This window comes from Lacerta agilis, chromosome 2 (assembly GCF_009819535.1).
Source record: "Lacerta agilis isolate rLacAgi1 chromosome 2, rLacAgi1.pri, whole genome shotgun sequence".
In the NCBI taxonomy this organism is placed as follows: Eukaryota; Metazoa; Chordata; class Lepidosauria; order Squamata; family Lacertidae; genus Lacerta; species Lacerta agilis.
The window spans coordinates 102,428,630-102,455,962 of NC_046313.1; the positions used below are offsets into that span (position 1 = coordinate 102,428,630).

General features: G+C 46.3%; 2 protein-coding genes and 1 long non-coding RNA gene across 3 annotated transcripts; 2 read left to right on the forward strand and 1 right to left on the reverse strand.

Annotated features, from left to right (window-relative positions):
• Positions 1–549: 549 nt before the first annotated feature.
• CCDC51 (coiled-coil domain containing 51) lies at positions 550–16,592 on the reverse strand. The gene is made up of 4 exons (XM_033141441.1): positions 16,488–16,592; positions 14,625–14,977; positions 11,998–12,162; positions 550–1,446 (listed from the first exon to the last, which is right to left on the reverse strand). The coding sequence occupies exons 2-4, from the start codon at positions 14,892–14,894 to the stop codon at positions 676–678; spliced, it is 1,206 nt and encodes a 401-aa protein (XP_032997332.1). The 5' UTR covers positions 14,895–14,977; positions 16,488–16,592; the 3' UTR covers positions 550–675.
• A 427-nt stretch (positions 16,593–17,019) lies between these two features.
• On the forward strand, positions 17,020–20,720 carry LOC117042004. Its single transcript, XR_004426040.1, has 4 exons — positions 17,020–17,167; positions 18,048–18,103; positions 18,459–18,546; positions 20,530–20,720. It is a non-coding gene; the product is annotated as an uncharacterized LOC117042004 (long non-coding RNA).
• Positions 20,721–26,009: 5,289 nt separating this feature from the next.
• LOC117042005 (zinc finger protein 3 homolog) lies at positions 26,010–27,086 on the forward strand. The gene has a single exon (XM_033141442.1). It carries the CDS (start codon positions 26,061–26,063, stop codon positions 27,012–27,014), a length of 954 nt encoding a protein of 317 aa, XP_032997333.1. The 5' UTR covers positions 26,010–26,060; the 3' UTR covers positions 27,015–27,086.
• The last annotated feature ends 247 nt before the right edge of the window (positions 27,087–27,333 follow it).

Below are 27,333 nucleotides of genomic sequence, written 5' to 3' on the forward strand. Positions count from 1 at the left end.
ACACCACAGTTTCCGCTGTCCCTCACTTCCAAAAGGAAACATGAATCCTGGGTAAATGCTTGCAACCAACCCCTGGAATCTTGCACCGCTTGGAGATTGGGGTGGTGTGCAAAAGTATTTTACAGCACAGCTGGCACAGCTAGGAAGCATGTGTAGGCAAGTTACAGAAGATGTCTGCAGAGAAGATTAGAAATAAAAGAGGCATCATACACCTAGCAAAACCCAAAACATCTGACTAACCAGCTGGCACATTTCATTTTAGAAGATACCCACGTTAAAATTTCAGAAGATACTGCAAGGCAGAATCTGGGTAATTGCAAAACCCAAATCCTTGTTAATTTGTTCTTTAAAAGTACATCAAGTAAGGTTTTGCTAGCAGCCGTTAAAAAGGCTTCTCCCATTAGGATAACACGATATGGAAGCTGTGATACCCTGCATCCGCCTCCCCACAAAAAGGAACCTGCAAACTTCATAAGCCGTCCGGAAACGCACACGAGAAAGAGACGCAGATTGTCTGTTTTACCACAATACATTTGCACGCAGCTCTAGTCAGAGGTACAATTTCAGAAAGTTGCCTTCAAAAACAACCAACACATTATCAAGAACAAAACTGTCAAGACTGAAGGGGAATTACTCTTTATTACTCCAACAAATTATTCTTTGCTGGGCCGCATGTTAATTCCCCTTGAGCAGGACGTAGAGCATGGGGAATGTGATAGCAAAGACAGTACATGTGAAGGCCGTGCTGTAGATCGAGTTCCTCTTCATTTGTGCTTCCAGTCTCCTTTCCGTGTTGCACAGTTCCAGAACCACGTCTTCCGCCTCGAAGGTCTGGCTGCTCCCCTCCGTTGAAGGACCAAGCAGCGCTTCCCTCCCAGGTGCGGGCTGAGGTACCCTTTTCACGTTCTGTGCCTCGGCGGCCATTTGCCCTAAACTTTTTTCCAGGCTGCCAAGCTGCCGCTGCAAACCCTCGAGGAAGGAGCTCATCTGTTTGGAGTAGCTCAGCTGCTCCTTGACGGAAACTAAGAGAGGGTCTGTTTTCAGAGGCGCGCTTTTGGGCGAGGAATCCCCAGCCGCTTCCTGCGATGTCACGGCCACCGCTTGTAGGATGTCCTTCAGGTTGGCGATGAGGTCGCTCAGATCCCTTTGTTGGGAGTTATAGGAGGAGGCCTGCTCCCTGATCGCTTCCTGGAGATTTATAGGTCCCTTTTGTGCCTCAAAAACTAAGGCTTTCAGCTCCTGCAGCCTAACTCGGTTGACGTAAGTAGAGCCCAGGACCCCAATAATGGCCCCCAGCACTGAACCAATGATAGACCAGTTCTTGGTTTTCTCCGCTCTCGTCCGCTCCTTCTCGTGGCTTTCCCTCACGGCAGCGGAGAAGAGGGAGAAGGCTTCCCGCTCAGACTCCTCCGCAGTTTGATAGGTGCTCCGGTACCTCTTCTCCTCCTGCAAGGAAAACACACACACACCTTGTTAAAAGAACAGCATGTTACGTGACAGAACCACCTTGGAAAACCGGCGAAATTTATAAAATATTATTAGAAACGGGAGGATCCAGAAGATCAATTAAAAGGGGTGTGGGAAAAGGAGACAACAGGGCAAATAGATAGTCAAAGCTGAGGGGGGGATATGGGAGAAAGGTACGTTGAAAATGTTGTCTATGAGAATAAAAGAAAATTATTATAAATTAATTTGGAGATGGTATTTAACACCAGTCAGATTATGGTAAATCAAATAAGCAAGGAATATTCAGTGTTATGCTGGAGGGGATGCCAGGAAACAGAGAATTATGTTCACATGTGGTGGAGGTGTAAATATGTACAAATTTATTTATTTTTTGCAAAGGGTGTTTAAGGAGATAACAGAAATCATCAGGTTAAAGCCGACCGAAAGTCCAGAGGTAGCATTATTATCAATTTATGACGGGGTGGAAGGTTTGCAAGCTATGAAGGAATCGCTCACAAATTTCTTGACAGCTGCACGAATTAAAATAGCTAGGAAGTGGAAGGGGCAAGCAGAATATAAAATGGAAGAATGGTATAAAGAGGTGTGGGATATAGCTGTTAATGATAAATTAACACATGCCATTAAAGCAAGATGGGGAATATGCAGGAGAAATGATTTTGAGGAGATATGGAAGTTGTCTGTAGAATTTGTACTGTTTAAAATGGAAAGGGGTCAAACCATTGCAAGAGGTGTTGAAATTTCAGGAGGTTGGATAGTTACAATGGAATGGTCTCGGTGGTGGGGTGCACATTTTTATTCTTATTTATTTATGATTATTACTTTGTCTAAATGAATGAATGAATGAATGAATAAAGGAAGACCCTCAAAAAACCAGAGGCCTTCCTTCTAAGTATTGTCGGGAATGATATCCCAGAGAGGTTAAAAGATATTTTCTTATATGGAACAGCTGCTGCCCGAATGTTGATAGCATCAAATTGGAAAGGGGAGACCGCCCCAAAAGTAGAAGACTAGCAAAATAAATTCCAAGAGTATGTTGAGATGGCTCAGTTAACTAGTAGCCTGAGAGGAAACAATAGACAGGCATTTGTGAAAAAATGGGAGAGATATAGAAAATACCTGCAAGGCATTAATAATGGTATAAAGTCTGTGGCGGCCTTTGAATGAGCCTGGAGAAAAACATTGAATGTTAGAAAATGAAGCTGTGTTTGGAATTGTAGAAGGTTTGGGATATAAATAAAGGATAAAAGAAAAATGTTAAGTACTTTCACAAGTAGAAAAGGAACGCTTATCAGGAAAGATAGGAAGTCTACTTGTTAGTGATTTAAGTATTAAATTTAGGTTTAGGTTATATATATAACCTAGGTTTATGTTAATCTTTCTTTTTATTTATTTACAAATTTACTCATCTATTTAGTTATATATTTTGAATTTCTCTTTCATTATATTGTTTATATAATATATGATATGGAGAATATGTAAAATATGCAAAACTATGTAAATGATTGTAAAAGGATGGATGTTTATACCGACAATAAAATTAAATGGAAGCAAAAAAAAGAAAAAAGAAAAAGAAAGAAAAGGAAGGAAGACCACATGTGGCATAATCCCTGCTTCTGCGCCTTTAGCGTTCTTGGTTTCACGCCACAAACTGCTTCCCCTGTCATTTTCTCCCAATCAAGACTGCTGTCAAAGCTGTGGCTACAGGAGGTCAACTGCATGTGCATGTACAGGAAATAGCTGGCTTAAGTCTTTTTTTTTTTACTCTCTGGCAGAAAAGGGGCTAGCAAGATCCTCCTCTAGTGAATACTGGGGGATTACAAGGGAATATGACATCTTCACCATCCCAGGCAGTAGCAATATGAAATGCACCATTTGTACCCTGCCTCTTTATCCTCAAGTCCACGAGCTCTGTTTGCACAAGCATTAACATGGCTCAGCATCACCCGTTTCATTCTCGAAGGGAATGTTCTCAAGATAAGGCTAGGCTAGACTGCGTGATGTTAGCAAAAACAGGGTGAAGAGGAGAGTCTTCTTCCCTTTATTTCAGTGAAGCTCCAAAATGAAGAAATAAGCGAACGGAAGAGCAAAACAGTGTTCTATTATTAAAAGAATGTGGGATTCACAATATACAAAATACTGCTCCAAAGCCCCACAAACCCGCCTGACACAATCAATAAACAATGGGAGGACGACATGGGCTACGAAATTAAACCCACCCAATGGACTAGAATGTGGTCTAAACCTCCCTTTAAGTCAATATCAGCCAAAAGAAGGGAACTCACTGTGAAATTTACCTACAGATGGTACCTAACACCATGGAAACTGGCGCTAATACGCCCAGAAACCTCACCAAAATGCTGGAGAGGCTGCACTTCCACAGACACATACCTCCACATGTGGTGGGAATGCCCCAAAACCCAACACTTCTGGACAACAGTCATACAAGAAATAAGCAAAATAGCTAAACAGGTACTAGAAGTCACCCCAGAACTGGCCCTACTGAACATCTTCCAAGATAACAATGCCCACTCACACTGTAAAGTGCTCATAACCCACCTACTCTCAGAGGCCAGAAACATCATAGCCAGACACTGGAGGCACCTGTCAGGAATAAACATGCAACACGGGTATCAAGTAATATGTGAAACTGCCTTACTAGAAAAGCTAACCAATAGACTGAAACTGACATGGGGAGAAATAGAAGACGATGCCTTTACTCCGGTATGGCTCCCCTTTACCACATACACAGACAGCAACATGAACCCACCAGCAGCATACGATTCAATATGGCTAACTTAACACAACAACCCCACGCACAAACAAACCCCACTTCAGCCAACCAAAGTCAACCCTGTTGTTGTTGTTTAGTCGTGTCCAACTCTTCATGACCCCATGGACCAGAGCACGCCAGGCACTCCTGTCTTCCACTGCCTCCCGCAGTTTGGTCAGACTCATGTTGGTAGCTTCGAGAACACTGTCCAACCATCTCGTCCTCTGTCGTCCCCTTCTCCTTGTGCCCTCCATCTTTCCCAACATCAGGGTCTTTTCCAGGGAGTCTTCTCTTCTCATGAGGTGGCCAAAGTATTGGAGCCTCAGCTTCAGGATCTGTCCTTCCAGTGAGCCCTCGGGGCTGATTTCCTTCAGAATGGACAGGTTTGATCTTCTTGCAGTCCACGGGACTCTCAAGAGTCTCCTCCAGCACCACAATTCAAAAGAATCAATTCTTCGGCGATCAGCCTTCTTTATGGTCCAGCTCTCACTTCCTTACATCACTACTGGGAAAACCATAGCTTTAACTATACGGACCTTTGTTGGTAAAGTGATGTCTTTGCTTTTTAAGATGCTGTCTAGGTTTGTCATTGCTTTTCTCCCAAGAACCAGGCACTTAGCTAGGTTCTCCCAAGAACCTCTCTCACCACCAAGGAGACACAACAAGCAAACAGAAAGAGAACCTAGCTAAGTGCCGCTGACACAAAGACCCCACACATACACTAAGTAAAAGAACAAAAGCTTTACCGAATTAAGAGGATGATCAAGATCCTGATTGTCTGAAGCAAGGGAAGTCTTAAAAGAAAAATCTAATAATTCGGCAACTTATTTGGACTTATTTGGATTAATTGGGTTATATGGATTAATTGATATTTATAAATATATGATGTGATTTTTATGATTGGAAAAGCTAATAAAAATGATTTGGGAAAAAAAGCTTTACCACCACCCCCTCTCTTCCGCCCCCCCCCCTTTTCTTCCCAACCCTATACTGCATATAACACCAATGTCTCAAACCAAATGGTAACTGATCTGTAGAAAACACAACCTGAAGTGGTGGTGTGTGGGTGGTCAAGAGTGGCAAAGCCGTTTTTTCCTTGCTCTGTCTCTTTCTGCCGTGCTCTCTCTCTCTCTCTCTCTCTCTCTCTCTCTCACACACACACACACCCTTGGCTGTGATGGAAAGGCACAGAGTGTCATTCCTGAATGCCTTCCTCCTCATTGCAACCGCGCTTCTTCCAGCCTGCCAAACGACTGTTCCGACTTGCGATACTAGCGCACAAGGCAGCCTTAAAAATTATAAAACTGTCCAGTTCCAAGTTGAAACAAAATAGAAAATTCTTTCCAGTAGCACCTTAGAGACCAATTTTCTATTTTGTTTCGACTATGTTTGTTTCGACAATTTTCTATTTTGTTTCGACTATGGCAGACCAACACGGCGGCTACCCACCTGTAACCAGTTCCAAGTTGTTAAATCGTTGTGCTGTTGATTTCGGAGAGCTTGGTCTTCAGTTCTCAAACCGGATTCCCCCCTACCTGATAATAATCTCAACGGTTATGGAAAAAATGAGAGAGAACGCGCAGACTGTCCCCAACTTGATGAAGACACGGAGGGCAAGCTCAGGCAGGGAAGGAGGAAGGGCACGGAGCTGAGAAAAACACCCTAAAACTGCTCTGTGTATTATAAGTGGCTATTATGAAAGGCAGAGGTGATGGCAAGGGCAGAGGAAGGACCTGCCTAGATTTCAGGGACTCCTTGTAATAGTACCAGGTGTTAGGTTTCTATAGCCTCTCACTGTGTTTATACATGCCACACAGATTGTTGGAATCTCGGGGAACGAGATGTTGCTGTAACTGTTTCCTGTTGTGCTTTCTTCTTCGGACTTCTCTCACAGAGAGGAGACATGTTTTCTTTACTCTTGTCTTTTTAGTTAGTAATAAAAGTAGCTAGTGTGAGGGATCCTATTCCCCCCCCTTCAATACTTCCCCCAACAAAGACACTCCCTGGGTTTCACTGACAACTAGGATGAATCCTTCAGTGTTCATATGGGAGTTGTCTCTGGGGTACCTCAGGGCTCTACGTTTGAAAACCCTTTTGCCACCTATGGGATCTCCCTACCAGGGTTCCCAACTACTGCAGTTTGCCTTCCCTTTAGGCAAATAAGTGGCGCACTTGGCTTCACTGTCCAGCCCTCAGTATGACAGGAGAATAAGCAAACAGTTTCCTCTTCCCCAGGAAAGCTTTGTTCTCTCCTCTTAGTCACACCTCTTAAGGTACTGACACACTGCCAGAGTCAACGAACGTTTAAGCACATTTAACTTTATTAGGTAACTTGGAAACATGGATGTCTCGGGTTATTACTGGTACAAATCTTCTTCTCATGTAATTCAGCTTTGTTATATTTCCTGCATCCCTTTAGCAATGGTAATGACCTTTCCTCCCATTCCCCAAAGCCTAACCTCTCCTTTTCTCTCTCTAACCCTCCACCCCCAACTGCCAACCCCCAACTGCCTTTTAACGGTTGTTCCCCCTCCTTTTAGAATGCCAACTAGCTCCGCCTCCCAGGGAACACCTACCTAAAATGGGAGTGATAGGTTAGCCCATGATGAACCTGAATCATCAGCAGGCATTATTCCGTCACAGCTAGTAGCACATATCTCTGCCTCATTCCGCTTTTATTTGACTCTGCAAGGTATCGGATAATGTGCCTAGTGTCTAGGCTAAGGCACGGGTCATTAAACGTTGGGGCCACTGCTTCGGAACTGCCTGAGGGAAGACAGGCTGAAAATGTTCCTGGGTTATGCCTGGGGGATCGTCTTCTCTTCCCCCCCAAACGTATCAAAACCAGGAAGGGGGGGGGGGCTTTGTCATGCCCTCCCTCTTACTAGGTCCCAATGGTTCCATTGCCCCATAGAGTTCAAAGGGAGCCACCAACAATGAAACCTGCCCCTACCTGCACAGCCCCTACCCTGTAGTCCCATGCCTTGGTCACACATAAGAGTGAGCAAGAGACGGGTCCCAGGAACCTGTTTTTCTGCTACAAATTATTACCAAACAATGGGTGCATCCACTCCCCGCCCCCCCCAACCCCGAGTTCAGCCCGTTAGAGCAACGACTGTTTCACAAACCAGCTTCATGTTGGTACTTTCAGACCCTGCATTTGGGACTAATCCAGAATGCCTGCAAAAAAATAGATCTGCGCAGCTGGGGAGGAACTCGCATCTGCTTGACTAGAAAGAAATGTCAACTAGACTATCGGGATCCTAGCTCTTCCCTCTTTTCTCATGACCACTCTTCTCCCCAGGGAGCATAGCACAGCCCTGGGCTTTTTAAAGAACAACCTCAACGCACAGATGGAAGCGAAGGAAAGGTTGGAACGGCTCCACCACAAACATAAACGACACAGAAGCAAGGCAGGCTGCAATGCTGGACAGACCAGTGGTCCATGCCCTCTTGCAGTTTCCTCTGTAGTTTCCCCTGGCAACATCACGACACGAGGAAACCATTTACTGAAACCCATAGCCTGGTGGCTCGCTGGCTCAGGCTAGGACAGCCACATCGCCAAGGAGGTGAATGCTGCAAACAATAAGGAGAAAAGCTGCTCCTGGGGAAAACGTTTTTCCTTTCCCATTCCAGAAACCCTTCTTCTGAACCAGCTTGTGGAACTCACGGCCACATGATGTGGTAATGACCAGTGGGCTTATAGGCAGCTTTAACTGTGAGATCCAGGTCACGTTTATTAGGGAGGGGCACCAGTTAAGTGTTACTGGATATGCTTTAAAGGGCACAGGTTCGAACTCTAGCATTCCCAGGCAGGGCTGGGAGAGACATTTGCCCCAAATCCTGGAGAGCCACTGCTAGTCAGTGGACACAGGGCTGAGCTTAGATGGACCAAGAGTTATGACTTGGCAGGCCATTCCTCCCTAGAAGTTAAGTTACACTGGGTGGCATTCGGAGGAGACCCACAATGGAATTCATTAACGTAACTAAGTTACGTAACCCATTAATTTCAATGGGTTTGCTGTGACCAGTCTGCAAAGGGACTCAACACCTACTGAAGATTGCAGCCTCAGAACGATGACCAATTCGTGCTGGTTAGGGTTCGCCAGGATGGCCAAGCGGAATTGCCATGTCGCTGGGGTGGGGTGGGGGGCAGGCAGAGGTAAAACTGGGAGAGTTCTGGTGCCTTCATGTCTTACTTGTCCTGGAAGTACCCAGCCGGACATGGCAAGAAACAGGATTCTGGTCTCAACGGAGCCCTTAGTCTGATCCAGCAGGGCTTTATTTCAGAAAACCGAGACACGCTGTTTATCCTCTTTCAGAAGGGAGAGATTAAATTTCCTAATCGTTATTATGGCATGTGTGTATTTATAGTGAAAAGGGTTATGTAACCCAACCTGTGTAGCAAGTCCTGGCCAGCCTTCAACTATGATGTAAAGAGAGGCTCATTCTGGAATTATGCGAGCACAAAAAAGAAGAAAGGGAATTTTTTAACAGTATTGCATTCTTTTTGCCTTGCTGCAGGGCACAAAGGGATGAAAAGATCTTGTTCAAACTATCCCTCTGCCTGCACATCAACAGAGCTAAAACAAACAGACTCCGGGAAGGGATGGAATGTCAGGCCCACTGAAAACGTTTCTTCCAAAAAAGAAGAAGAGTTTTGTTGCAGAAGGCTGGCGAGATGGCAGGAAGGCAAGGCACAGGAATCAGGGGAGAGGGGGAACCCACGTTTTTTAGCAATATGCTTTTTAAGACAAGCCAGCAACAAATCATTTTACCTTATTTTCCGGCGTATAAGACGACTGGGCGTATAAGACGACCCCAACTTTTCCAGTTAAAATATAGAGTTTGAGATATACTCGACCGCAGATTCTCCACCTGGCGTATAAGACGACCCCCGACTTTTGAGAAGATTTTCCTGGATTAAAAAGTACTTATTTACTTGAGTATAAGCCTAGTTTTTCAGCACATTTTTTGTGCTGAAAAAGCTGCCCTCGGCTTATACTCGAGCGAGGCGGGCGGTGGGGGTGGCAAGAAAGAAGCCCTTTCTCTCCGCTCGTGCCGCCACCCACTCTCCCCAGTCAACCATTACTTAAGAAGCGTACAAGAACGGCGGTTCTTTACTCTCCCCAGGCAGCTTGTTCCATTCCTGAACTGCTCGCATAAATGCAAACTTGGCAAAGGAGGAAGAGGAAGGAGCAGCCCAAAGGGCTGCTTTCGGGCTGCTCGTTCCTCCTCCTCCTCCACAGCGGCAAAGGTGAACCGGCTTATACTTGAGTCAATAAGCTTTCCCAGGTTTTGTAGGAAAATTCGGTGCCTCGGTTTATATTCGGGTCGGCTTATACTTGGGTATATACGGTAGTCTTATACACCAGAATATACAGTAAATATGTCCAGAGCAGGAAACCAGTCAAGGAAGCAGGCAGATCATTAGATGGCAAAAGGTTTGCTGAAGCAGGGGTGAGGGACCCTGCCGCTGTTGCTGGACTGCAAGTCCCATCATCCTTGACCAATGGCCAGGCTGGCTGGGTCTAAAGGGAGCTAGAGTCTGCCTGGAGGACTGCAAAAAGCTCCCCCATGCCTGTACTAAAGGAAGAAGCTTGATCGTTTGCTTCAGCAGTCGCTGTGCAATATGCTGAAAAGATACTCGTCCCCCTGAAGCCCAGCCCCACCAGCCCAGCCTGAGTGACTAAGTCAAATGGAAGTGACAAGACATGAAGTACTAGGGCAAATTGGCAAGGTACAAATTAACATTCTGCTGCATGTGATGGCATACGCTCAAGGATTCTTAACAGAAATGTGTGAAATGGGCCCATTGCCTGAGAAAAAAAATGTGCAGCTAGTCCCCTAAAACCAGCTTCCTCCAGGACTGGAAAGTGCTCGACATAATGCAAGTTTTAAAGAAGAAGGGTGAGTGGAGTCAGAGACAAACAAAGTGCTACCTTTGCACAAGAGGCTCGTTTCTTCACACATTTGTCCATTCCTCTATCTGCTGCCCATCCAGGCAAGAAAGAAGCAATAGCAGAGTCCAAGGACAGGGCAAAAAGACACTCATGGAGGGTGCAAAGGAGTGCTGGTGAAGGGTGGGGTCTGGGGAGAGCCCCATGGGTCAGATGGAGAGATATGGAGGGTCACTTTTAGCCCCTTGGCCTCAGGTTCCCCACCCTTGGTTTAAAGATTAGAAACATACTGGAAACCGAATGCTGGGGTTTTCAGGATTGCCATTTCACCAATGAAATGAGATGAAACACCAGCAAGCCACAATAGGCTTTCAGAATCCCGACAAAATGGTTTTCCTGGTTACAGAGTTATCCCAGTCTAGTTTCTGCATTAAATAGCTGGAGGGAGCCTCCACACTCTTAACATTCACGGCCTCTCCTCTAAAGAAGTGCATTGTCCTCCAATGGGTCAAATAGGTTGCCTAGGATCTGCACGGTTAACGCTTCTGCTCTCCTGGTGGTCAAAGCCATTCTTTGTTCTTTGGCCCAGTACCGGTAAGGATGTCCTCTTCTACTTTGTAAAGCAGACGGCTGGTGCTACATATATAATAACATGAAACAATTATGCCAATCCTTGCCAAAATATTCCGTGCCCTGCGAACCGAAGGGGCTCACTGTCCAGGGGCTGCAGAGCTGAATTAAAAGAGAAGCATGCTTTGGCCTCAACCACTGGCCAGGGAAATAAGGGCCACAGAGTGTTGCATCCTCTGCCTCCCATGAAAAAAAAAACCATAGGTAACTACCATAGTTATCAAAATTTTCAAGAGTAGGGGGTCCAAGGCCCCCCTATAATGGGGGGTCCTCAAGTCCCATGGAATGCCCTCCCACCAGATATCAAAAGAGAACAACTACCAGACTTTTAGAAGACATCTGAAGGCAGCCCAGGGAAGCTTTTAATGTATTATTATTATTATTATTATTATTATTATTATTATTATTAAACCTGTCCATTCTTAAGGAAATCAGGCCTCAGTGCTCACTGGAAGGACAGATCCTGAAGCTGAGGCTCCAATATTTTGGCCACCTCATGAGAAGAGAAGACTCCCTGGAAAAGACCCTGATGTTGGGAAAGATGGAGGGCACAAGGAGAAGGGGACAACAGAGGATGAGATGGTTGGACAGTGTTCTCGAAGCTACCAACATGAGTCTGACCAAACTGCAGGAGGCAGTGGAAGACAGGAGTGCCTGGCGTGCTCTGGTCCCTGGGGTCACGAAGAGTCGGACACGACTGAACGACTAAACAACAACAGCAACAAAGGTTGCCTACTCTAACCCCCTGCTCAGTGTAGGCTCTGCTTTGCAGGATGTAGCTACAGTATTCCTGACATATGACACCATCTAGCCTCTACTTAAATGCCTCCAGCGAAGGAGAGTCTGCCTGCATCCCTGCCAAACAGCTCTGGGGACGTTCCACCCAATGTTCAACTGAAACATGCTTCCTTGCAAATGAACAGATAAAAAGAAAATAACGCCACCGGGACATATTTCTAAAATCCTATTGTTAAGATTCCTGTCATTCTGCATGCAGAGTTTTAATATGCCCATGGCGGTTTGCGGATCACCCAAACTCTGGAAGGCTTTCCAAAAAACAGCACCATCAGAAAATGATTTTGGCCCAGCGCCCTTATTTTAAAAACCAAAAAAAGTAGTCGCACCTGCTGTTTTAGCAACCATTAGTGCTTTTACATTTTACTGTAAGTTGCGTTGAGGGGGTTCCAAAAGGAAGGGCAAAAAGTACCTTCGACTCTGAGACACTCTTACCTGCAGTAATTTGTGCTCCAGAGTTGCCAGTTCCAGGTACTGAATGTCGTCACGCGAGACTCTGTCTAAACGGTCCCGGATTTCCTTCAGTTTGAGCTGCTGGGCCTCCCAGGTTTCCCGGGATTCTCGTACAATCCCGCGAGCTACCATGAACCTTTTTTCAGCCTAGAATAGGATGGGTGGGCAAGAGAAAGATGAGCTTGCCATTTACAAGTTTGGCAGCCTAACTCACTGAAGCCGGAGTGCTTGCATTAAACAATCGTTACCCACTCTGCGCCAGAGTGTAAGAGAAAGTCATAAAAGGAGGGGAGTCGATGAGGTAAAAGAAGGACGTGCTTTCTTATTTAATTAAAATGTCTTTATTTAAAGTCTCCGAGGTCTCTGATGAAACACAATTTTTTTCTGGCCACATGGTGGCCGTTTTTTAAAAAAAACTTTATACACTCATACAATGGACTGCCTCATTCCAGCCAAATCTGATTACTCAATTTATTTGGCCTTTTCCCTCTTCCTTGTGCCCTTTGGACTTTTCCCCCCCTTCTTTTTTTTTTGCTGTCCAACTAGGATTAGTTGTTGGTACCCTTATACAGTGGTGCCCCACTAGACGAAAATAATTCGTTCTGCGAATATTTTCGTCTAGCGTTTTTTTCGTCTAGCGAAGCGGCAATGCAAACCGCGGTTTTCGCTAGACGAAAAAAAATCGGAAACTTTTTTGTCTTGCGAGGCAGCCCCATAGACAAATTCGTCTTGCGGGGCAGCCTTCTGCTAGACGAATGCGTTCGTCTAGCGAGGCATTCGTCTAGCGGGGCACCACTGTAGTAGTCTTTTTAAAAATGATTTTATATTTTATGTTGTGTACATAAAACATAAAAACCCCACCTCTGGGTTTATCTTCTTGTCCTGATGCCCTTTTTGTATGTACTGCTATAAAATTTATTTATTTAAATCTTTATTAGGAATTATATGTACCAACACCCCAAAAGATCAGAAAAGACTTTTTATGTACGGGAAAACTACTGCTTGGATGCTATTAGCCAGGGTGGATAAAATCAATTTTGAAAAAATTAATTAATTAATTAAAAAAGATTTTTTTAAAAATTTTAATCGGATTTTTATTTATTTAAATCAGATTTTTAAAATAAAAAAATTGTTTAACCACATAGGTTGACAAACATGGATACATATGCTATAATGTTATTGTTTTAGTTTAAAAAAATTGTTTAAATTGTTATTAAGGAAATGATTATTTTTCTCCTTCCAATAAAGTACAGAAAGAAAAGTTGTCCAAATATAAACAATAATTTCATAATTATCTGCCTATGTATTTCTGATAGTATCACCAAATCAGTCATTTTTTATGTAACTGTAAAAACTACTCTGAAAATTTATTATTCCAAAAATGAAACCCTCCCCTGGGTGTAAATATTAAGAGGATGCCAGCAAGGCTGAACCTTTCTGTAAAAAAATGATTTAAATCAAGCCTTGCTGACTAGTGATTTAAATCAAGTCTTACAGACTAGTGATTTAAATCATGATTTAAACTGATTTGATTTAAATCAAATCCACCCTGCTAATAGCCCAGAGGTGGAAAGAAGACAAAGTCCCTACCAGAGAGGAATGGCAAGCTAAGCTGATAGACGATGCCAAAATGGCAAAGCTGATTGGAAAGCTCAGGAACCAAGAGGACAAAAACCTTTAAAAAGAATGGGAAAATTTATAATTTATTTAGGAGACCACTGCAAACTGATGGAAACATTGGCAGGATTTTAATCCCACTTGTAACGTAACAAATACCATGGATAATATGGATTGATACAAAATATAGATTATGGAATAATATGCAGTTCTTAATGTTGATAATAAGACCCATGGAGGGGGTTGGGGGAAGTTGTGTGATTCAGAATAATCTCTATATATGAATATGTATTTGGAGTTGTATAATTCTACATTTGTAAAATCAACAAAAAAATAATTTCAAAAAACCCAAAACAAAACATTTTTCTTCTCACCTTTTCTCAGAAAGTCTGCTAACACTTTAACCATTAAGAGCAGTAAGCTTAAACAGCAGTAAAAAGAGGTATTCACTAAATACGTCAAGTCAACAAAAAGCAATCAACGAAAGCAGGGATGGGGGAACCTCTCAGATATTGCTGGACTACAACTCCCATCATTCTTGAGCACTGGTCATGCTGGCTGAGGTCAGTGGGAGCTGTGGTCCGACAACATCTGCAAGGACTACAGGTTCCCCATTCCTGAATCAAAGCAACAGAATAAGAATAAAAATGCAATTTATAAAAAGCTAGAAAAAAAAATAAGAGCGCAGGGTTAACACTGGAATCAAAAGGTACCCAATAAAACAACCGAAATAGCTTCTAGAAGTATTTAAAAACTTAACCAGAAGCCTAAAAAAGGAAGGGAGAAGGCCATTAAGTGGGTAGCAAGATGACTATTCTAGAAAAAGGAATGCAAAAGCAGGGTGGACAGGTAATGAGAAGGGCCTCTCCTTAGTCCCAGCCAGATGTATTTCAGAGGACATGCTGAATCTAAATAAGCAGGCAAGTCTGCACAGCAGAAAGGAGACCTTCAGATACATTTTATCCAATATGTACCAACGACGTTGTCATTACCTCCGTCACGTTTCCCTGGGCCTCTCGGACTTCATTAAGTCCAACAAATTCCTCGTACTTGTCCCACCAGCTCTGGGAGGTTGCAGAGATTCTCTGAATGGCGTTTCTTCCCAAAACTTTCCCAGCTTCTGATAAGCGATAAAGAACATTTGTAGCCACTTCCACAGCTGTGTTGGCTTCAGGCCTCTTGGAAGCCGGAGAGCAGTAGGTTCTCACTATATGTAGGCGCATTTTGTGATTCCTCAGTGCTATCAAATGGTGATGTTGCATATTGTTGGCTCATGGGTGGCAACAGACACCATAACACACGTCATCAAAACTGACCGTAGATTCTAGTCATGGTGGGAAAATATCTGCAAGGATACAGGTGCAAAGAAGAAGAAGAAGAAGAAAAACAATCACTCAGAGCCATAAACAAACCTCTTAAAACAATGTCCCTTCGATGCAGAATGCCCATCTAGGTAACTATTTAAATTGACTTTGCAATATTTAATTGTCACTTTCACTTCCAGGATGAGCAAATGTTTTCCTTGAATACAGAGAATTACATGGATCCGCAGCATGCTTTGAAGGTACCAATGCGAAGAGAGTCTTGCATCATAATTTTTTCTTTTGCAATTGTCCAAATGATCACCTAAACAAGGGATGGAGAACCTGCTGTTTTCCAGATGTTTACTGGACTCCAACACATATCAGTCCCAGCCATCCAGGTCAATGATCAGGAACGACCAGATTGTAGTCCAGCAACAGCTGGAAAGCGATAGGTTCCCCATCCCTGCCCTAAAGATTTAAACTTCAATTCCTGGTTAATAATGGCAAATAATGCTGAATAAATTGGGCCGGGGTATAGTTTAGAGGGTTTTGTTGGGGAGGGGTTTGTTGCTGGTATTGATATTAATTTTTTGTATCTTTATTTTTGATCTTATTTATATGTTCAGTTTAGAGGGGGGCGGTTCATTAAACTGCTTCGGTAAGGTACAGGCAACCATGTGGCCCTTAGCGCAGTGGTTTAAAGGAGCTGCTTGCACTTTACCTCTTCCCCTTTGGAGAAAGAGGTGAACCCACCCCCGCCTGTGAAGAGCCCTGTGAATGGAGTCTGTGGCAGGAACAAGCAGCCTTGTCTCTGACACCTTGTGGGCCAGGGACGAGGCAGCTTGTTTTGTTCCTCCCTTTCAACGTTGCAATGTATCACCAGATTGCGACGTCGAAATGGCCCTGACATGGCCCTGCCCTACTGGCCACTCCTGCAGCCAAGCTGCTGCCCAACATATTGCCCTGCTTTCCTTTGGACCACATCAGTAGGGCCAAGTGGTTTTGTCATCTGGGCAGCCCAGGACCTGGGCATCAGACACACTGCCCAGGCTTAGAATCATAGAATCATAGAGTTGGAAGAGACCACAAGGGCCATCCAGTCCAACCCCCTGCCAAGCAGGAAACACCATCAAAGCATTCCTGACAGATGGCTGTCAAGCCTCCGCTTGTACCCCGGGGGATGTCACTTTGGTGCTTCTAAGTCAGCGGTCTGACTTCACCCTGGAGGCGCACTCCATTGTCTCTCGAGGCACATCATGCCAACAACTACTGCTGTAAGCCACATTGGAAACCTGAAATTTAATGCAAGCATTTTAAAAAGTGGCCGTCCCTGTTCCCACTTTTGAGTAGCGAGGGGACCTTTGGGTGATGGTCGGATTCCCAGCACACTCGGCACCCCCAGCAGGTCAGGGCTCTGCTCCTGCCCCGCCTTTTCCTTGAGGGCGCTGCTCCCCTCCTCTCCCCCCTCCCTCCCTCCATTCTCGCCCCACTTTTGCTGCATGGCAACAGCAGCAGTGCAGGATTTTGCTCCCGCTCCCCAACCCCCCGCACCTCTCACTCTCTCTCTTTCCTTCCCTCTTCTTCCTCCAACTCCAACTCACAGTCTACCATAGGACTTGCAAATGCCCGGGCAAAGAGAAGCTAGAAGACTATGACCAAGTCCTGGCGGATGTAATGTATGGTGGGGTCGCTGGAAATAGACGTAGAAGATCTGCGTCTGTAGAGATAGGAAAAATATAGAGTGACACGCGGGCCGAAAGAAGTCGTCATAGGCCGTGATTCGCTAAAGGACGCAGAGCGGTGCCATTCTATACCTCGATATCTCTATGGTGAGAGTTAAAGGTGTGGAAAAGCAGGCAACTGGATCGTGTGATAGGCCTATATCTTTTAGAGGTGTTCTCGGTGGGGAATTCCATCTTTCAAACTGAACCAGTTATTGACGCTCAACTCTCCGAACGGGCCGTATGATTTTTTTTAGGCGTCCCTCTACACTTTCCCCCGTCCTTTCCCCTTCTATCTCCATGGTCTCTCTAGCCCTTTCTAGCCTCTATGGCAGAAGTGGTGGTTCCGGGCCGGGCGGAAGTGATTATCTGCGTCATACCGGCGACTGATTGGTGCTGCCCCTTTTCCTTTCCTCCCCGGCGTCAGGGCCTTCGGGTGTCGGAACGAGCGGAGGGTCGGGGAGAAGCAAGGCAGCAACCGAGGAGGCAGCATCATGTCGGGACGCGACGGTAATGAATCTCGGTGAACGGGCAGTGATGGCGGGAAGGCTCCGGGCGGCAGTTGGCAGGGAAGGCAGTGGGAGGGGGCGCCTCATAGGTTGCTGGGTTAAGCAGGGAAAAGGTCTAGTTGGGAGGGACCGTGGCTTCTGGTCCCGCTGCCAACTGCGCGCCTTCTTAAACAACCCAGCCATAAATAACAGCAGCCACATCTCCTGGCAGCAGAGGGACACACACACACCGCAAGGGGATGGTGTTGGGGGTCCGCTAATCGGGCCCAAGCTGCCTTGGTCACTGAAAAGCCAATAAATGCCATAATCACTCGTTTATTCAGCTGAGTAAAACAGAGCGGGCGAGCCACACTCACCACTGTGATGGTGAAGCCTCCCCAAATAGCCTTTGTTCGTACTTTTTATAGGCATGCCCTCTCCCTTTCCCTCTTTCGAGGTTCCTTGTGCTGATCGAAACTGCCTGCAGGTCTTGAAGGGGAGAGTTGCCTGGCAGAGGGAGGTTTTCCTGAAAATTGCCTAGCAATGTTATCAGGTCTTAACATATTTGTGGCTCACCCTCCTTAAATCCAAAGCAGGCAGTTTTTTTACAGAAGCAGAATGACATCAGTTAGGCTAACAAAAAAACCAAAAACAAAACAGGACAAGAACAGGCCTCTGTGGCTTTTCCCGAGACCCCACAATGGCATCTGCAATATATGAAATACTAATATCCAAAACCCCACGACCCCCTTGCCCCAAGCAAGGAACAGTGGGAGCATGGCATAGGTTATGAAACAGGTTGATTTCTTAAGATGCCACAAGACTCTCTTCTAATCGCCTGCCACTGCCCTACAGTCTGTCTCTTTATCACCTCCTCTCTCTCTCATTCCCTTCTCCCGCAGGTGGCAAGAAAAAACCTTTGAAACAGCCCAAGAAGCAAGCAAAGGAAATGGATGAGGTGAGAAACATGTAAGGGGGTGTAGAGTGATGGAGGGGTGGTGGTGCTGTGGAGAAACTGTGATTTGGGAATACAGAGAGGGGAAATTGTTGGTGAGGCAGCATCTTACTGAGTATTGTGGGCTCCACACAACTGCTCTTCCAATCCCTAATAGCATTATCCGTGGTCACTCAGGAATGAGCCGGCTAGGCAACTCTGTGTTTTGTGCCAACAGCTGCTTTTTGAAAGGAGTGCCCTTCTCCCCTTTCGGAAGGAAAGAAGGCAGAGTTCATTTTGACATCGTTCAGTTGTCATTGTGGATTTATAATTCCGGTTTGTTGCTGTTTCACGCTGTTACTAACAAATATCCCAACAGGAAGACAAAGCGTTCAAGCAAAAACAGAAGGAGGAGCAGAAGAAACTGGATGAGTTGAAGGCGAAAGCGGCTGGCAAGGGCCCACTTAGTAAGTGGCTTTCTCTAAAACTGTTTGCAAATGAAGAATTATCTTGAGCGATCTGACTGCTGGGCAGACATAGACACTGGGAGGAGCTCAAGGTTAGGGAAATAGGGATAATGTGCCAAGTCTAACAGATCTAACATGGTAGGTCGTTCACTACTTTTAGAAACTTGTGCTTAGAAGAAGAAGAGTTTGGATTTGATATCCCGCTTTATCACTACCCGAAGGAGTCTCAAAGCGGCTAACATTCTCCTTTCCCTTCCTCCCCCACAACAAACACTCTGTGAGGTGAGTGGGGCTGAGAGACTTCAAAGAAGTGTGACTAGCCCAAGGTCACCCAGCAGCTGCATGTGGAGGAGTGGAGACGCGAACCCGGTTCACCAGATTACGAGTCTACCGCTCTTATTCACTACACCACACTGGCCTGGGGAACCGGCAGTGTTTCCTATTTAATTTCATTCTCTTCCGTGCCCTCCACACCAAAATGCCTGAAGGTGTCGTTGATAGTAAATAGCATAACATGTAGGTTGCCTCATAACTCGAGTCTTGGGGGTATCAGTTAACAACGGGTTTCATCTAATGCTAGTCCTGCTTAGAGTAGAACCATTGAAATTAATGGACACAACTTATTCAAATCCATTAATTTCAATAGGTCTGTATTCAGTAGGGCTAGCACTGGTTTCAGTCCAGTGATGACTGCCAGATTGGACAGCTTTAAAATAAGATTAGACAAATTCATGGAGGTAAATGGATGCTAGCAATGTTGGTTATACTCTGTCTCCACGACCGGAGGCAGGAATGCTTCTGAATACCAGTTGTTGGAAACCGCAGGCTGGGAGAGTGCTGTTGAGCTCAGGTCCTGCTTTTTGGCCTCGAGAGGCAACTGATTGGCTACTGTGAAGACAGGATGCTGGGCTAGATAGACCATTGGCCTCATCCGGCAGGCTCCTCTCATGTTTTTAACACACTTTTTGTGGCAGTGTTCAAACAGAAGGACAAGACCACGTGCATATACACTCTGTCTCGCTGCCATTCACCACCTTGTGCCTAATAGTTTGTATCCTGCTGATGCTGAATAAATGTGTGGATTTATCGTAGCCTTGGTGAAACGCAGCTGCTGCTCTCTCACACACACCCCTCCACCATAGAATACCTTTCCCTTCGCAATAACTATGTTAGTAGTCATCACTGTCGTGTAATTTAAACACAGTGTTAAAAACAGTTTAAAATAAATTGCAGACGCTGGAGCATTAATTGAAACACACTCAGTGACCCATCCCAGCATATGGAGGCAGGCCACTGAAGTGTCCAGAGAGACATCAAGGGCTGCTCAATATACTGTGTGTTGGGGTAGTCTATTATTATTATTATTAATATTATTGGCATTTGTTGAATTTATATACTGCCCTATACCTGGAGGTCTCGGGGCAGTTCCCAGAACAAAATCAAAATATAAAACCACAAAATATATAATCAAAATAAAAACAACCCAATACCTCCCCCCCCCCAAAAAACCCCACATTTTAAAAGGGCACAGGATGTCAATCAAATCAACCAAAGGCCTGGTTTAAAAGGGAACTTCCTTGGGGAGAGCATTCCACAGATGGGAAGCCACTGCAGAGAAGGCCCATTTTTGTGTTGCCACCCTCCGAACTTCTTGAGGAGGTCTAGCCTTGTGGTTCCAAGACATGAAGAGTAGTTGGCAAGTCCTGATTAGACAGATAGGGTTTCAATTAAATGTAAATGAGACAAGTGCCTTGCAGAGCTCCTAGAATCTTTTCTGGGAGTTCATGCATACTGGGACAGCTACCTGATCTTTCAGAGTTTAGACTGCCTTATAACAATTTCTTTCTATGTATATGCATTGGATGAGGATGTGGCCCTTAGTAAGTCCAGGATGAGAGAGGGACTTCTGGATTTTGCTTCCATTACCACATGTTTAACTCTCTTTCTTTCCTAAGCCTGATAGTAATGTATTTCCTTTTGCAGCTGGAGGTGGGATTAAGAAATCTGGTAAAAAGTAGCAGATTTGATGAGACTACATGGCAAGAAAAGCATTCACTCTCACTGGATGCTTGGCACTAGGATGGATTTCCAGGCTGATGTTGTGGGAAACATTAATTTGAGCACCTTTGTACATTTCGTTCAAACAAAATAAATGGCTTTTTTTTGTTAATGTCCGCTGAGTTTCTTTACTTGTGTCCTTTGGTTCCTGTGGTGGATGATCAGGAGATAAAGCAGAAGTCCTCCAGATTATATTAATAGACTACAGCTCTCATCATTCTGCTTCAGAGACCGTGCAGAGTATTTATGTTCAGCAGCAGAATAAAGGGGCACACAAAACAGAAAAAGAGAGGATCTATTAAGGTCCTTAACTGTTTGTTAGAAGTGAGTGAGCTGTCAAGTCTGGGTTTCCCCAGCCACTCTGGGCAGCTTCCAACAGAATGTTAAAATACAATAATCTATTAAACATTAAAAGCTTCCCTAAACAGGGCTGCTTTCAGACTAAAGGTCTTTAATGCCAAAGTAGCCCCAAAACTCCTGTACGGCACTCCATTATGGATTGGTGCAGTTAACCAATGGTTGGAATGCATCTGTGCAAAATCCTGGGGCTGCCAAATTGTGTGCCACGTGCAGCCATGTGTCTGAAAACTGGACAAAGGCTGCTGGAAACAATATTCTTAGTACAATAGAACGGCATACGTCACATGGGAACACAGGTGGCAAATACCGATGTTTCCCCTTTCTGGGTTCTGCACCCAACCTCCCAGACCCACAGATAAGGGTATCACCCCAAGCAGGCCAATCGGTGGATCTCAAAGCAAGCAGTGTATGAGCTCAATGCTACAGCTTCTACCAATTAGGGATGGGGTCATCTTGACTATCGACATGGCGTAAGCAGAGCTTCCGGAGCAGTCCACCTTTGGTTCAACACAATCCACCTCTTCAAGATGACCCCCTAACAATCTACGCGCCCTGTAAGTTCCTTGGGGTCTTGGAGGAGGAGGGGAGTTGTGCGGTGAACCCTGTTCTTGTCTGCAGGCACAATTTATAGCAGCGCTGTAAAACATGCAAAAGCGATTCCATAGTTATAACTACAGTGGAACCTCTACTTACAACAATAATCCGTTCCGGAGGTCCGTTCATAACTAGAAACGTACACAAGTAGATGCACACTTTCCCGTAAGATAACATCAATTCATTTGTGCTCTTGTTATTTGCCTCATTTTTTCTCTTCTGTTCTTCCTTGCTCCCCAGTACTGGGTAAAATTTGTGTGCAACTGATTTGTATGCTGTGTTTATAGTTAGGTGAGCAGAGGCAGGAGTGATGTTCTTGCTAAAAATGCACATTCCAAATTGAGCCAGAGATAGCTGCAGTGGGTGGATGAGGTTATATTTGGAGCAATGCAACTCCCTTTGCCCTTCCGCCTGCCTTTAAGAGGGCATTAGATTCTATTGATGCCACCTTATTTCGATTTAGCTCAGCATTTTAAGAGAAGCATTCAGCAGAGGTGAAGGGGGAAAAACTTTGGAAATCTGGTTATTCCAAATTGGTTTTTTGTTTTTTTACTGCCCCCCCCCAGCAACTTGCTGCTTGAAATGCTGCAGTTTCTCAGCTACAGTTTTTTGTGATCTGTCCTTTGTTTTGTAAAATATTGTTTTGTTTTCCAGAATATGGTTGTATTCTCAGGTGCAAGCGTTTCAAAGCAGGGCTTTCAAAAACATTTATCCGTTTTTGGTTCCGATACCAACATTTACTACTATAAATGAACAATAAAGATTTTTTTTTAAAAAAAATGTTTTGCGAAAACTGAGAAAGGACAAAGGTGAAGGGACGGGATATCCTCCCTGTTTCTCCAGCATGATGGGGAGAGAGTACACAAGACAGAGCATATTGGAAGACGGGAATGTATCTGTGAAAGTATGTCATGGGAAGAGAATTTTCTGTCATTTTCTTCAAAGGCCAGACTATCATGAGATTCTGGGCTGAGTGGCAGCTCCTGCTTTTTCCTCCAGCCAGGAGCCCGCAGCAGCGTAACAAGCGCGTACCCTCCAACATTTCTCTGATGAAAATAGGGACGTCCAGAGGAAAAGTGGGACATTCCAGAATCAAATCAGAAAGCAGGATGGCTTCTGTAAATACGGAACTGTCCCTGGAAAACAGGGACACTTGGAGGGCCTGCAAAACGTTTCCCCTGAGCATGCCAAGAGCGCCTTTCCCGCCTTAGGCGCCCTCTCCTCTGGGATTACGAAAGCCCGAGCTCCAGGCCTCTAATTTTAGAAATGAAACCAGGAACGGGCGGAGCGGAGGCGGTGGCGGCTCGACGGGGACGCACAAACGGGCGGAGGTGGCTGCTTGATCTGCGGCCGCCAGAGGGCTCTTGCGGAGGCTGCTCGGTGACAGCAGCGGCGGCTCTCCTCGTCGGCTCAGGCTTGGGGTTGCGCTTCCTAGGTCAGGGTCTGCAGCTGCTTCCTCCATTGCGAGCGGAGAAGCAAGTCGGTGCGCCGCTTGGAGAGGGAAGGCGCCTTTTGCGCGCGCGGCGCTTCGGAGAAGCCACACGGGGGGCCCCCCCCGAGCCGCGCCTGGTGGGTGCTGGGGGTGACCCCCGTTCGTGCGGTGGAGGCAAGCCGGGGAGCCTCCCTCCGAGGGGGCTCCCGCGCGTGTGACCCCCGAAGGCGACGCGGTTTTGTTGCTGCCACTCTGGACCCCCTTTAACTTGGGCACCCAAGGAGGAGGGAGCATCTCCCACTGGCAGGTTAGCGGCCACGGCAGTGGGTGCGCGGGTGGGTTAAAAGGGGGTTCGGTGGCGGGAGAAGGAGGGGGACAAACGCGGCCGGAGATGCTCACTGCCGCAAGTAGATGCAGCGAGGGCGGAAAGCCGGAGTCCACTCCGAAGTCAGTCTCCGTCCGAGGGCCGAGGGCCCAGGTAAACGCTTGCTTTTAACGTCGCAGTGCAAATTTGTGCACGTCGTCTGTTAAAAAGAAGAGACTCGACGGCCAGGTCAGCGTGCATGGGGTGTAGCTGCTTGAGCGCGGTTCTCTGCTTGTCTGCACAGGCTTGGCAGATGTGGCGCAGATAAGCCTAGTGTCCCCTTGGGGCATGCTGTCGAGATGGTTTCATAGAATTGTAAAGTTGGAAGGGACCCCGAGGGTCATCTAATGCACCCCCCTGCCATCCAGGAAACTCTGCTAAAGCACCCATGACGGATGACCCTCCAACCTCTGCTTAAAATCCTCCAAGGAAGGAGAGGCCGTGAGGGAGACTGTTCCACTGTCAGAAAGTTCTTCCTGATGTTCAGTACTTGAAGAAGCAACTCTCCCTATCCCAGCCTCCCTCTTCGCTCCCTCTTCAGGGGTAGTCCTCTAGTCCCATTATGGGAGGAGATGCATCAAGTGGCCTTCCCTGGAGGAGTGCCCCCCCTCCATTTATTTGTAGGTCCGCCCCTCCCAGGTACTGATTAGGCTGACTTTGCATTTTGGTCCCACGTGAGAACATTAGGGAGCTTCCTGAAACAATAAGCTGAATTGTTAAATTGTGATACAGTACTGCCTGCAGGTTTCTTTCAAGACGGTTCTGGAACCGTGAGTGGCACGTTTGTGTCTCTACTGATATTTCCGCTTGCTCTGATTGTTTCGTGAATTGTATTGTTCGGTGGTTTTATACGCAGCTCACCCTGGGATTGTTACTGGATGAGAAAGGAAGGATAGAAAAATTGGTAAATGAATCTGGAGCCGTGTTCAGGCATTATACTCACAAGTAGGTACAAGAATAGCCCCCTTGCCGTGGACGCTGTGTGCATCACCTTCTGGTATTCGCAGTATGCAAACATCTGCATGTGGCAAAGCCCTGCAGATGTTGCGCTGTGTGCATGGATGCTGGGGTTAAACAGCATGCATGGTGTCAGAACTTGGGCTACTCAGAGTATCTCCTGCACGCTGCTTGTGTCTTGGACTTATTTGTGAGCCTAACTCCTGGAATAGGACTAGGGAGCAGTAGTCATTCTGTCTTAGTTAACCAGGAATAGAAAAGTGCTGTGCATCTGGCTTCATATGAGTGAACTTGTGTATGCATTTCATGCTGCAAGTCTGGGTATGTTTAGTTTTATTATTGGAGCATTTATTTATCCGCCGCCTGAATGTAATAAAACTTCAACGTGGTTTGCACAAAGAACAAAACGATAAAATTGCCCGTATGAAACAGTTAGAAACAAACAATTGGAAACATTTTTAAAAACTGAAATTAACAATAAGCTAAAAACATGTGCCATTTGCTTGGAAATGAAGCTGCGTACACACACACACACACACACACACACACACACACACGCTACTTGTAAGGAATATTATTTCCCTCAATGAATTCTGGGTGCGGTAGTTTTCCCCTTCCAGAGTTACAATGCTCAGCGACCCTTAACAGACTACAGTGCCCAGAATTCATCGGTAGGGGAAATGTCATTCGTACAGTAATTTAAAGGTATAGTGTATACGCAACCCTACTTGGTCCTTGGTGTTATAGATGCGTCACAGTGTGGGGAATGTGTCCTTGTGGTGCTATGTCCTGCCATGGGAGCATATGGCTGATAAAAGCAACCACCAGGCCAAGGCCAATTTTGTGATATAAACCGATCCGGACTCTGTGATCATCATCTGATGACCTTCTTTATGTGCCTCCTCCACATGAGGTCCAGATGGTTGCAACATGAGAAGGAGCCTTTTTTGCAGCGACTTCCTGTTTGTGGAATGCTCTTCTCTGGGAGGTTCGGCTGATGCCTTCATATTTAGATATTTAGGTACCTGGTGGAAACATTCCTCTTCAACCAGGCCTTTGGGTGATTCATATTCTGTAGCCTTTTAAATGTTTTTTTTTTTTTTTTAAATGAACGAATGTGTTTTTGGGAGGTTTTTTTTTTTACTGTTTTGTCTTTATTTTATCCTTTTATCTTGTATTTTTTATCTTGTGTACCACCTTGAGATCTTTCATGTGAAGGGCAGTATATAAATTTATTTAATTAATAATAATCATTATCAGGTGGGAAAACCCACCCCACCCAGTTTGACTCTTCCTGCATTGCAGAGACAACATAAAAAATTCTTTCCAGTAGCACCTTAGAGACCAACTGAGTTTGTTCTTGGTATGAGCTTTCGTGTGCATGCACACTTCTTCAGATACGAACACACGAAAGCTCATACCAAGAACAAACTCAGTTGGTCTCTAAGGTGCTACTGGAAAGAATTTTCTATTTTGTTTCAACTATGGCAGACCAACATGGCTACCCACCTGTAACTGCATTGCAGAGGCGTGGGATCACATCTCGGTGGAGCAGCCCCCAGACCGATCTGGGCGTGAGTAGAGAGGGTCTCTAACCTGTGTCAATATGCGTAACATGGGCATTCACCGTAAATGACTCTGACTGATATTTTATTATGATGCTTCTGCAGGTATAGGGAGCTACGAAGAGGAGGATTCAGTGCCATGGAAGGTGGCTTACAAAGCCCATTCCCCTGAAAGCCCCACGAGATGCTGACGCCCAGCCCCGAGTGCAGCCAGCCCCGCGAGAGCAACAGCAAGACTAGAGGGGGGGAAGAGGGGATGCCTCGCATCCGGCCTGCTGCGAAAGCCGCCCAAGGCATCCGCAAACGCAAGGACTTCGTGGTGTGCCAGCAGGGCGCTCAGGTGGAGGAGAAGCCCAACATCTGCATCGAGTGCGGGAAGACCTTCAGCCAGAACTCGAGCCTGGTCAACCACCGGCGCACGCACTCCGACGAGAAGCCGTACAAATGCCCCGACTGCGGCAAAAGCTTCGGGGTGAGCTCCAGCCTCAACCGGCACCAGAGGATCCACACGGGGGAGAAGCCCTACAAGTGCGGCGAGTGCGGCAAGCGGTTCAACGACAAGTCCAACCTGACGCAGCACCGGCGCATCCACACGGGCGAGAAGCCCTACAAATGCATCGACTGCGGCAAGAGCTTCAGCCGCAGCTCCCACAAGAAGCACCACCTGCGCCACCCGCCGGGGAAGAAGCTGGGCAAGGGGGGCGCCCCGCAGGCGGACGGCGCCTGCGCGGCCAGCGCCAAGCCCAAGCCCAGGAGGAAGGTGGAGGTGCTGAACACCTGCACCGAGTGCTGGCAGAGCTTCAGCCAGAACGCCGACCTCATCAAGCACATGCGTATCCACACCGGGGAGAAGCCCTACCAGTGCAGCGTCTGCGAGAAGAGCTTCAGCGTCAGCTCCAACCTCTTCCGGCACCAGCGGATCCACACGGGCGAGAAGCCCTACGTGTGCTCCAGCTGTGGGAAGAGGTTCACCGACAAGTCCACCCTGGTGCAGCACCAGAGGATCCACACCGGGGAGAAGCCCTACGCCTGCCGGTTTTGCGGCAAGAGCTTCAGCCACAGCTCCCACCACAAGAGACACGAGAAGATCCACAAGGCGGATTACCCGATACTGGCCTACTCCGCCCCGCTGAGCTAGCAGGTTGCTGTAGGGCAGAGCTTTCCAAACCGTGTGTCGCGGCACGTTAAGTGTGTCGGCCACGGTGTGCAGGCATGTCGCCACGAACGCTTCCCACGCTCCTCCCAGTGGTGTAGTGGTTAAGAGCCAGTGTGGTGTAGGAGAGCCAGTGTGGTGTAATGGTTAAGAGCGGTAGTCTCGTCATCTGGTGAACCAGGTTCGATTCCCCGCTCCTCCATATGCAGCTTCTGGGTGACCTTGGGCTAGTCACACTTCTTTGAAGTCTCTCAGCCCCACTCACCTCACAGAGTGTTTGTTGTGGGGGAGGAAGGGAAAGGAG

What these genes read in the sequence shown, in the direction of transcription:
- CCDC51 (XM_033141441.1), bottom strand. Translation starts at nt 14,894, where the DNA reads ATGCAACATCACCATTTGATAGCACTGAGGAATCACAAAATGCGCCTA. An exon ending in CCCAGGGAAACGTGACGGAG is followed by an intron (nt 12,163 to 14,624) that starts GTAATGACAACG and finishes ATCCTATTCTAG; the next exon opens with GCTGAAAAAAGGTTCATGGT. An exon ending in TGGAGCACAAATTACTGCAG is followed by an intron (nt 1,447 to 11,997) that starts GTAAGAGTGTCT and finishes TTTTCCTTGCAG; the next exon opens with GAGGAGAAGAGGTACCGGAG.
- LOC117042005 (XM_033141442.1), top strand. Translation starts at nt 26,061, where the DNA reads ATGCTGACGCCCAGCCCCGAGTGCAGCCAGCCCCGCGAGAGCAACAGC.